Source organism: Zootermopsis nevadensis, unplaced genomic scaffold (assembly GCF_977971745.1).
Source record: "Zootermopsis nevadensis isolate Lab colony 2312 unplaced genomic scaffold, Znev_1.0 Znev_ptg000006l, whole genome shotgun sequence".
NCBI lineage: Eukaryota > Metazoa > Arthropoda > Insecta > Blattodea > Termopsidae > Zootermopsis > Zootermopsis nevadensis.
This window is the reverse complement of record NW_028259138.1, coordinates 5,736,721-5,749,136: the sequence shown is the minus strand read 5'-3', so window position 1 is coordinate 5,749,136 and position 12,416 is coordinate 5,736,721. Positions and strand designations below refer to the sequence as shown.

At 39.0% G+C, this 12,416-nt stretch overlaps 1 protein-coding gene across 8 annotated transcripts in view; it reads right to left on the bottom strand.

The window, feature by feature from the left end:
• Nucleotides 1–12,416, bottom strand: part of LOC110835243 (semaphorin-1A) — a 422,598-nt gene that overhangs the window by 76,854 nt on the left and 333,328 nt on the right. For all 8 annotated transcript variants that reach the window (XR_015533825.1, XM_087343592.1, XM_087343596.1 and 5 more), the window contains one exon: nt 969–1,031. Coding sequence is in view for 7 of the 8 variants with exons in the window: in XM_087343592.1 (XP_087199718.1) it covers nt 969–1,031 (63 nt within the window). In the remaining variant the exon portion in view is untranslated. The remainder of the gene's footprint in view (nt 1–968; nt 1,032–12,416) is intronic.

Below are 12,416 nucleotides of genomic sequence, written 5' to 3'. Positions count from 1 at the left end.
CTCTGTATCTTTTTTTTAATATTTTGGCTGCATAATATTTAGTGTTTAACGCTTGTTTTTGTACTGCTATAATTTATTATTATTATTCTTCATTCGTCGTATTCAAGCAATCGAATCAGTTAGGCCCACTGATAAGATGTAATCATGTTTCACCAACTTTACAGACTCGAAAAGTAATTTATTTATGGCAAAATTTATATAACCACAGTAAACAAGCACAAATACATTCATTCAATTTTTGTTATACACTCGCCAGTCGCATGTGCATAAATGAGAGCAATGCACTGAAAATACACGGCAGTTTATTAAAAATTATATTAAATTCGGGCTACTAATGCAAATAGGCTTATATATTACTCCGCTTTATGTAACAAAATCGGCCTGTCACAAATTTTGCTTGGTTAATATTTCAAATATCAGGTATAATTTCTGTTTCTGCGATTCTCATGCATACCTTCAAGTGTACATCAGCAAGTTGAACAACTTCTCACAGCAGCAGTATTGCCAAATACTGACAACATTGAGAAAGTGTATTCAGATAACAATTTTTCATCTTACGGTAAAACACAATATTACCAAAAATGTATGTGGGCCCACAACTAACACTGGAAGGCTGTCGGCTGAAAACACCGACCCCATTATCGGGCGATCATGTAGGCGATGTTAAATTGTATGCAGTTAAAATTATCGCCTTACAATCGAGCCAATAATTTAGCTATGAAAATAATTCATTTGTAAAAGATTTTACGAACATACCGATGGCGCGCGTAAAACTCTGGAGTTATTAAAACTTACGATTATCATTCAGTCTAAATCTGCGCGAAAGAACAAAAACAAAACACTACACATGTTACAACTCTTAATTTAAGAGTTTAGATAATAGCATTTACAGTTAGTACGTTTATAAGTCTATCCTAGCAGAATACATTTTCAGAAATAATAATCAAAGAAACGTGTCTGAGACTCACCTCCGACTTCCCCTTGAGGTAGCACAGCTCCCTGTGAGCTCCTGAGGAATGCCATTCGATCCGCTGAAACAGAAAGTAAACAACATTGCGTATAAATATCAGTCTGGAACATGCTGAATGTCATGTATTGAAATTCAAGGCGCAAAGAAAGGTTAATGTAAATACAGTGGAACATATACACGTCAAATGGAAATGTTTATTTTACTCCTTGTATCCATAACAACAAAAGGAAATTATGTTCAAGAAGAAATTAAGAGCAGACTGAATTCCGGAAGACCCTGCTACCACTCAGTTCAGAATCCTTTATTTTCCTATCGTAAACCAAAGTTCTTAGCTCTACACAATTATGTTACCTAAAATATAAACGCGCGCGAAACTTGGTCTCTCATCTAAAGAAGGTAAACACTGATGTGTAGTCGGTGAAGTTGCACCAGATACATTAGAAGCACACTACAAGCAGACGTGCTGACGAGGGGACGGATGGAGGTGAATGGTTATCAACCACCAACAACCAACCAAAAAGCTAACTAAGGGCGGAGTCCTGTGCAAACACAAGATATCGTCCCTTGCTAGGTAACACCATTCCTGCGTACGAAACGCACTATTGGAAATGGTAAACTTTATAACTAAAACGGAAATTTCCTTACGCTAACGGGGGTTGAAAGGTTATCAAATCAGGCAACTTTTTCCTTTTAAATTATACCCTAGCATTTGCCTTACAACTGAGGAGAAGCACGGAAAGCCTTAGTCAGGTTAGCCGAGTAGTCAGACCACTCGTTGTGCCGACTTGGCCGTATTTTGGGGACAGCCTCGGCTGGCCTGTTCAACATCAGTCCACCTCGGTTGCCCGTGGGTGACCTCTTGTCGGCCCTCGTTCGGCACAAGTGCCTCCCTAGTTTCCGGACGAAGGGGTTCCCCACACCAGCTAACTTAAAATGGAAGCTCTTGGTCAGTGCTCTGATGTGGTCGGAGAAGAGTGGAATCCCCAAATCCTCGTGAATTTGCCCAAACTGCTCGCCACGCAGCAGCCCACGTTCGTTTACATCCTGCAGGATCCTAGTTAGTAGGATTTTCTCGAAGAGCTTGCCGACCGTGTCCTGAAGACTGATGGGTCTATAGGAAGAAGGTAGCGTGGGGTCCTTCCCCGGTTTCAGTATGGACACCACGCGAGCGACCGCGTTTAACACTTTCGTGACAAAGGTTATCGCGCGCCGTCGAAGACGTCTCCGAACCCTGTTCGGTATACCGTTGGGGCCCGGAGCCTTGCCAACCTTGAGTCACTTGATGGCCTGAAGGACCTCCGAGGGTCTGGTTAATTTCGGTTCACTTGCGGGGGTATACGCGTATGCTCGCATCGCCTCGTTAACCATGTCAAAACAGCCGGGTCCAACGAATCGTCCACCGGCTGAAACTGGACCTCAAGGCTGTCACCCGCTTTGTCATCTTCTATAGGGACAAAAGTATGTAACCTATTACTGTAGATAATTACACAATCAGGGACCTTACTATTTATATTCTCCACTACAAATCATCCGGGCGGCAAAATCAAGGAGAACGAGATGGTCGGGACATGAAACGTGGTGGAGGTGTGACTGATTCCTCCGGACCCATTTCTCACTTCAATTTATGGCCGAGTTGCTTTATTTTATCTACTTCCGTGTGTCTCAACCAGAGGTCCGCTTGCAGAGAAGACTCTGTTCTTATACTTTGTACTGTAGTAAGAGAAATCAGCCACATTTCTTACTTCCACAATGGACTAAAAACATGATGAAAGAATCTATACCTTCTTATGGTCTATACTCAACAAAATCAAACTAAATTAAATAATTTTGGGTAGAGGGTAAGCTGTACCAGGGATATTCAGAAACACTGACAATGCAAGGAGGACATGATGCGTTGTTTTCCTAAAGGCATTTATTTTCAGTTGTAATGCTCCAGCCTTGGTGGCATGTGTTTAATGACGCCTTTAGGACTATGGAATGGAGACAGCTACCGTTACATTAAATGCTATAAATTAAATAGTCTGTACATAGCTGCATTTTCAGAAAACTTACAAAGTGCTGTTATGTTTCATGGCAAATACGAATAGGAAACAGAAAGCTAACAAGAAACGGAGACAGAAAATTATTGCAGAACATGACAGGTTAGGGAGCCACAAATGTACTGAGGGCAGAACCTACAAATATTAAAAAGCACGTTCAAACAAAAATGTTTAATATAAATGTATATGAGACTGACAAAATAATATGCAAATGTTCCAGGACGTCCGTTGTGCACACGAACACTGCTCCTATACTTGTAATTGTTATTACGGGACGAGTGTCTTTCATTTAACAATTCTAAATTGCAAGGTAAAAATGTTGGCGAAACAAAAATATTAGAAGACCTCGTGACGGAGGTCCAGACTGTTCCACTAAAAAGATAAGAAACATGACGTTGAATACATATGTAATTGAGACTACAAAAAATCAAATTACGTGTTCCACATGCATAGAGATCACTAAACATCCTTCTCCTTTACTTGTGACAAGGTTTAAGTGTTTCCGTTCATGAGGAACAAGAAGCATATTACATTAAGGACTACACGCTCCTCGACTCAGTAGCATTTAATCGTAAGAGCATGTTGAGTGGATTTATAAAATGACACAAAAGATAAAGCCAGACCCGCAAAGCTGACTGCAATAAAAGTAACCATACTCAGGAGGGACTGCACAAAGGCGACTTCCAACACGAAATGCTAATCAAGAAGCAATCACAGAGTAAACAGCCAAAGAAACAAGTCTCGCACTAACTTTGTCGTGAATGTTGCAGGCAACAAATAGCCACCAAAATAACATAAATGACTAATGTGATACGAAAAGAACGGAAAAGAAAATGGATAGAAATTGTTAAAAGAAAACGGACTTAATTCTCATAAACAAAAGGTATGAGACTTAAGTTTGCACGCAAACCATACAACAGAATTTGATCTCGAAGACATGAACATGGGGCTTGTAATTTCTTTCCTTTCCCAGAACTGGCGTGTTTTAGGAAGTCCATCTCCAACATAGGATCAGGCGACAGCCGATATATATTCTATTAATGCTGCTCTAAAATGGCTGCAGACAAAATTTTTATTTTAATTACCCGTATTTTGGACAAAGAAATGACATTCAAGTGGGGAAGAAATGCGGCATTGAACCATTCAGCAAAGTCTACTATAAAGTTTGCCAATTCTGCTAGTCCTTCAAACAAGAAATGTACTTTCTAGCAATTGTAAAGAAATGGTTATAGCTAAGACAGTTCTAACATCTTCGCAACAAACGACGCCATGTAAACCAATCAGAAAACGGAGGGCAAAGTGGGGTGCCGCCTGAAAAATAGGTACCTTCAATAAAATTTATGGGGATTCATAAAATACGCAGATCTACACAACTCAAGAATGTATTTAGGCATAGAAATAAGTTGGACCGTAAAGCGGACTCAAATTAATGTAACTTACACTTCTTACTTACTTACTTACTTACCTACTCTACACCAGTGGTATTCAACCTTTTTTGTTCGCGTACCCCCAGATATAATTTCTCTTCAACTTTGTACCCCCAAAGTTGTTGGTGTATAATTCAAGTTATACATAGTATATAATCTACATCTAAAATAAATTAAATAAATTTCATTACTGATTATTCAGTGTTAATCATAATTTTTTTTTTTTTTTAAATTTCATGTACCCCCTAAGATGTCTTCGCGTACCCCAGGTTGAATAGCACTGCTCTACACAACATAAGAATTTGTTTTTTTATATTTCGAATATAGAAACTGCATCTAAAATTCTTCGCGTAAAATTACGATCAGACCTCAGACGCGAGCAAAGTCGGATGACATTCGACAATAGACAAATCTCAGTTTCCGAAGACTTCGTCTCAGTTTGCAATTTGACTTTAAATCCAAAGACAACAGCCTGTTAAACATTACCAAATACGGTTTGGGGGAATTCACAAAAGACGTTCGAATTATAAAAATAAAACCTGCAAAGAAAATACGATTCTCTAGACTACTCTGCCGCCAGCCTAAAAAATTATGCTTCATGATTATGCATTCAAAATTACAAATATGATTGCGTGGGGACAGCTACGGATGTTACACAGTATTAATAAACCAGTGTTATGAATTCCCCTTAGTTTTTTAAATACACTGGAGGCCATGTTATTGAAAGAGCACGATATGCTAATTCGGAGCGAGTGCTATCACCACCCCGCCCTATTTGCAACGTAAAATATGGTCAGTGATAGTCAACACGCGCGGTGGCCATGTCACATCGGGGCGTGACGTATCGCGTGACGCACCACTATCACGTGATTCAGTTCACCTCAATATCTTGTAATGTCAACAGAATGGATTGTCCAATGATAAAATAAACACACCAACATTCCATGTTTAAAAGTTTCAAATCGTTTTTTACAGCAGTGGAAATGTAAATCATTAAAAGTTTCTGGTAATTTGCAATAAATTTACTTTATCTAAGGTCTTAATTTTAGTGTATAAAGACTTTGAGAAAACAGTAACGTGATATTCTTCAGGTTATTGTGAACCACCTGGGAAATTGTATCAATAAAATGGTTATTTTTGACAGTTCCGTACCCTGTAACTTAATAATAACTTCCAAAAGTTTGTGGCAATGTTGATTAGTTGGACACTGTGCATTGTATGATATATATGGCACCTTACGCAATGCAAAACGTCACGGGAGTTGGTGCTGTTGCGTTGTCCAAGTGATAATTATTATATTCACAGATTTATTACATCTGATTTCCTGTTTTGATATTAATGGTAATAGTTGGGTTCGAAAACTGGAAGAGATTAATTTGCATCGCACACACGTTCTTCACACGGTCAGTTCTTCCACATGCTGACGATCCTTTCAGCATGTAACAGACGTTTGTTTTGGACTGTCAACGGCGAGATGAGGCATCTGCAGGCAAAGCAGACAGGATAAGTATAGAATTCCCTTGACGCGTTTCGTTTACCGTCGAAGTTGTTAAATTACAAAGTGATGATACCACTTTTTCTGTAACCGAATTTTTTAATGTTTTGAAATGGAATGCTTTGGGGTTCAGTCAAACACTTTTCGTGCGGAAAGAACGACAATCCACTGGGTCTAAATACTCTGAAATACAGTAGTACCGTTACACTATTTAATATTTATCAAAATGGTATGTATGGTACACGGTTAAAGTGCGTGGATTAAATAATAATGTGGGATTCTCATCTGAGATATTATAAACACGATTAGAAATATATTTGTTAACATAAAACGAATAAGACGAACTGAAACCGTGTGTATATTAATTTTCTGATCTTTCGAGAACAAACTTTATTCAGAAAAAATAAAAGAAAAAAGCTCTCGGGTTTTCCCAGCGTATATTGAAAACGCGTAAAATGGAAAACATATAACAATCGCTATTTTGATGTTAAGCTTGCGCCATAATTCTTTGATGCTAAGTTTTGTCATCTGCATTACATTATCGGAGAAGCCCAGAGAAAGTTTAGACGCTGGTAATAAGCTTTACGCCTCAAGAAACTAAAATGAAAGAGCGGATAAGCAAACAAGCGGATAGCGAGTCACCTAAACCGAATTCACTTCCATACTACATTATCCTGTTCCGTTATGATGTAACTTATTGAATGTCCAGTCACCTACTACACGAGGGTTTCCAGCGCCTCCTGCAGTGTTGTTCAAAGTTGTCATTGGTGCCTAATTGCAGTGGTACAATGGTACAAGGATGCAACAGACGCTGGACATTGCTGTGTAATCAGTGACTAACACTGGATAAGTTGAGTACACTCATATCTCTCATGCATAAGATGTTCTCACATAGAGGACACTTAACCTATACGTAAACCAAGCACAAACTCCTGCGGGAGTACCTAAAACGAAAATGTTCTTGTCGATATTCAAATGTACCTACAATTAAATATCGAATAAATCCAGGCCTCTGGAAAAAAAAACAGGGTAGATTGGACGGTTCTTCGTTATATTTATATGTGACAGACGAAATAAAAGCTGAAATAAGTTATATTATAGAACCTATACGTCTGGAATTCGAGTGTATTCATTTACAGAATGATACCCATTCAAATAACGCTGAAACAGTCGATGTCACTGAAAAATTAACAATCAATAATTTCAGCACAGTAAATTAATTTCCAAATGAGGTTCAGCAGACGGAAGTGAAACAGCTAGTCAGGCATATGAGATTTTTAATTAATATAAGGATAAAATGTGAGATATTTGAATTTTTTTCGTCGGTGTAGATTCAAAATGTGTTTTTCTTGTTATGATAACACACAGCCTTACTGGGTATACAAAATTGAGGCGGTTGGTTTCTACGAAACTTTGGTAACCACCAGCGGGTTGTCTACACGGCGTCACAACTCAGAATACGACATTCTAAAGACATATTTATGACTGCCCACTATTTAATGTAATAGTGATTATCTATGCAACACACAGACACAACAGTCATTGTATTATGCAAAGACACTCTGGTACTGGTTTCTTCTTGTTCTAACGAATCGTAAGGTGAAGTACAGGTCTTCCTCCTGAACGCTGCAGTTTTGCTACCAGAAAAGTTTCAAATAAAAGCTGTAAATCATAACCAAATCTGTAATTTAATGAATACTACTTGTTTGGGCTTATAAATTTTTAAGTATAACAAACCATTTAAAAACTATAAGTTATAAAGTTATATTTTAGCTTAGTGTAAAGTTGGTTATGTGTCAGACAAATTAAATTCCCTTAAAAACCTGTAACGTAAGATCCCGTCCCAAATTCCGTCAAAATCTGTTGAGCAGTTTCAAATATGCAGATGGACAAAGTGAACTACATCCGCATTATGCATTCATTTATGCACATTGAACAAATACATGAAAGTACCAAAATTGAAAGAATGCCCAATTTGATTAATTTGAAAAACAGTATGAGCGAAACTTGCAAAAGTAGAACACGAAGCTAAAGAATTGCCAGATAAGTTTATCTCGGAATGAACAAGCTTAAAGGCTATAACCAAATCGTATTTCCGTATTTCTCTCCCTTTTATGTTCACAGTTCTTACCTTTCATTGCGTGATTACTGGAAATGCCAACTCAAGACATTTTCATTCTTCGTTACACTTCGCTTTCCAAAAGTATCCCCCCCCCCCCAATGACAACAACAACCAGTAATCTGATGAGCACCAGAGCACCATGCCGCGGGGTGATGGATCACTCGAGGCTTTCCAAATTCAACCGAAGCACGGAGACTCAGTACCATCTGTCCCTTGGTACCACTCAGACCAGATAACAGCTAGCAGGAGGCCAGTCTCTACAAGACTGCGAGAATTCACTAAATCAGTATCTGATTACTAACTTTGCTATGGGGTTTGAGCACAACATTTGAAAAAAAAAAAGTGAATTCAGAAAGAAAGAGTGAAAGTATCAAAATCATTTCACAGTTCTGAACAGTGGTAGCCAAGCGCTGTAATGTCCAGTCATATGAGAGTCTGAACGTTTCGACAATGATCGTACAGAGTGAGTGACTGGGAGGTTATGACGCTGTGAGACACCACTGCGTACTTAGGACTTAGCATTACCAAGTTCGTGTACATTCTCCGACCCTCGCTTGAAGTAAATTACTTTAAACACCTTAACAAGTAAGTCACTAGCCACTGTATCCAACAAAATGTAATCATTTTGGTCCTCTGCCTTCCAATCTTAAGAACACGGGGAAAAGTTACGTTACGTTAATAACCGCCCTAAACACTTCATTTAACAAGCACACAATAACATAAGTTGCAAAAGAATATAGAAATGTGGACTCGAAATTCAATGATACGAGAATACAAAACGATCCTTCCATTATAAACAAAGAAAATATAAGTGGCAAGGAACAGATGAAAAGTTGAAGCCGGAAGAGAAAATCAATGAAGTGAAACAGAACACAAGGAACGGAGTAGATTGTACGAATATCGAATACAGACCAACGTTGACACGTTAAACTCTCGCCATATGACAACCCTTGCTATCGCGTAGCTAAGACACCCGTTGTACGGTGGCTAATAGCTAAGTGCAAGTTTTACTCCTGTGAATAACAGCATCTGGTGGAAAGTCACCTTGTCAAATACTTTTTCATTTTTTAGTTCTGAATCTAGTTCGAACCATTTGACTATAGTATGTATTACTTTCCCTGATGCCACTGATGATGACCTCTTGAGGTCGAAACGCGTATGGCAATAGTGTCTATTATAGTGTTAATAGTTGTTGATTTTGTTCACTCTATATTCTAATACACTACATGGTATGCAAAGTTTTAAGATTAAAAACAGTACGCTATAACGTATAAATAAGCCAGCAAAGTATGATGTTTCCCCGTTCCACAATCCTGTGGAAGACGGCTCGATAATGCATCGCAAGAGCTGAAGAATATCGTGGTCCAGCTCAGCTGAATTTGAACTTGCAGTAGCGTAGCATTGCGGGTCATCTGGATCGAATATTACAGTAAAAGAAGATGGCTTCTGGCATCCGACTGACACTGTATGTGACCTCCACAGCAATATTGGCACGCCATGGCTTGCCGCACCATCGACGTTATGGATTTTACTGCGGGATCAGGACATCGAAACTACGGGCGTAGCAGAACCATAAAATGATGCGATGGGTTGCGGACATCACGAATGTAAGGCTCCGTCTTTATCTCTCGTGCTGCTGCTGCTGCTGCTGGAACACCTCAGCCATTTGTGTGCAGACCTCATGACATTTCCTTATAACCATTTGGAACAGGAGTAAACAGGATGTGTATTGTTACAGCATGTATAGTATGCGTGGCTTAATGAACAATGTAATTACTGATATTACATGCACTAAAGTGTAAAGGTGTGTTCTAATTAGGGGTAGAAATGGCCCTACCTTCGAAATGCGTTCTTCAGCATTTTACAGATGCAAAGTTATCACGCTGTAGAGTTAGAAGATATTTTTAATTGTATTTATTCACATGTTCACCATATCACAAAAGTTTGAAATGAAAATTGAAAGTCCTGCTTTTTCAATAAACTCATAACACATAAAATTCTTATTCCATCACTTTTATTATGCATCACCATCCTCTATTCATCTACAGAATCTGCATACCGAGGAACATTCTTATTATTCGTCGTCTTATGTAATCGTGGAAACGCTAATCAGGCTGTAGTTTGCGTTGTGAAATTTAGGTATTTATCCATGAGCTGCTTGTTAATGGTCACCGGCTTGAATAAGGGGATTGTAAATGTTGGGGGCCAGCGGTGTTATCGCAAAAGAAATGGATAATTGAGAGGTAAGCCGAAAAGGACGATTCTGTCCTCGGACTTGTGTTAACGTCCTTGACTTATATGACCTGGGGATGTAATGAATGGCACGGGCGAGGATTTTGCTAATCTACTGACTTCACAACCTGCAGATAGTTATATAAACTGAGTGACTGCATTTCGAAAATTTTTCCAAAATACGGAGTGGCGCCATTTAACGTCTGCCACTTCCAAAAACCAAAGATGCAGAGTGCTTTGCGGATCCCCGAGTCAATCAACAGACCCTCGAACCATAAGAACACAACGCTATAACGGCCCTTGTCCTTAAGTGGTTGCTAAACTATTAATTAAAACAAAATAAATACGTTACTAAGAGTGTCATTGGTTTAAATCCTAAGAAGGGCTACCTCCTTGCTCACACACTACTATTATAACAGAAAGGTGTCCACAACTGGCTTATACTGTTTTTATCGTCGTCTATGGTCAGCTTGATCGTCGTGACCCCTTTCAGGTTTTTTTTTTGCGAAAGTACCACGGTGGTTTCGCCTTGCCTTCCGTGATATTGTATGTTAGTCTTCTGTTATACGGCAAAATAACTGGATTGGATTCAATGCAGATACAAACTTTTGATTCCAAAGCTCATTAACCTTCTGTCAACAGACTACAGTTTCAGAAACAATTTTTTCTTGTAACCTAATTTATTGTGAAACTGAACGTTGCTCAGCTGGTTAAGAAATCCCATTATCTATTTCATATGAACCAACCAATGAACATCAGTCCGCATTCTCAATCAAACAATCAATCATGATCAATCTTAGTATTATTCCATCTAGCCGAAGTCTCAGTCCCTTAGTCCTCTGACTTTTCTCCAGCTTGATACATGCTACGTCCACCTTTACTTGCTTAAATACTTACTGCCCACAGCTAAGGTATGGGTGTCAGATGAATTGAAGTTTTTAGGGAAATAATTTGTACTACCCAAAAGCCCACTATAAAGAACACACTGGTCACATTGTTCACCTAAGTTCAGAGCTTCTACACGACTTTGCAGGCCTAATTCTATGTGTAATATCACTGATAACTTTACACTCGCGACCTTTTCCATTACACGCTTCACCGATTCATTCATACGCCAAGACAGATTTCGCACTATCAACTCTCGATTCAGAGCTGTCACCGCTGAAACATGTTTTACAGTTGATTACTGCCTATCTGAAGCATTTTAAGAATCCCTACGCATACTAAACTGTTGAATCAATCCCATGAATATTTTAACGTCTTGTCTTCTGCTGACACAGGCTGTGCGACGCAACTAAAAGGGGTTTGTGGGTGGAAGGGGGGCACTTGAATACAGAGTATCCAGTCGTGTGAGGAAGCTATCATCGCGTTGCTACTGTCAGAGAACACTTTACTTCGATAAAGTGACGTCATTACACACATCACGAAGCGCCCTCCGCAATCCTCTCAACAGCAGCAATATTTCCTGAAACCTGCAGATCTGCAAACAACCGGCCTCGCAATCGATAATATAAAATGGCTGTCTCCCTATGTTCCTTGCCCCCGGCCTGGAGGTATAGTTGGTATATAATGCATAAAACGATCCATATCATCCGCTGTTTCGTTGCTTGGCAACAATGCCGTTAATTCAGAAAGCGACCTACATACAAGACAAGACAACACCATTCGGCGCTACGGCCGTGAATAATGGAAACTAAGAGTGACGTCAGTTCCTTTCAGTTCCAGGCCCTGGATTCTTCCGGCGAATATTCTATTGCAGTAAACGGACATACACTGTTTATAAAGTTTACAAATGCGATTACAGAGTTTACTGAAAATGTGTGATGACAATTACAAAGAAGTAATTTCATTCCGTCAGTTCTATGCCTCTTAGAAATCTGGGCAAGAGATGGGCGCTTTAGCTTCAACCTGCCGTAGGCAAAACCTCGCAACGTTACAACACAAACAGCAGAGCTCAGGTGAGTTTAACGTTTTACGGTACATACTTCAACCCGCTGTAACATTTTCATTTTTAGTAAGGTCAATGAGATATTTTGATTATTGCATTCTCCTTTCTTTGTTAATATGACAACGACTTTATAACGTATTTGTCGTGGTACTGTATTATTTTAAAAATAAAAAACTTCTCTGT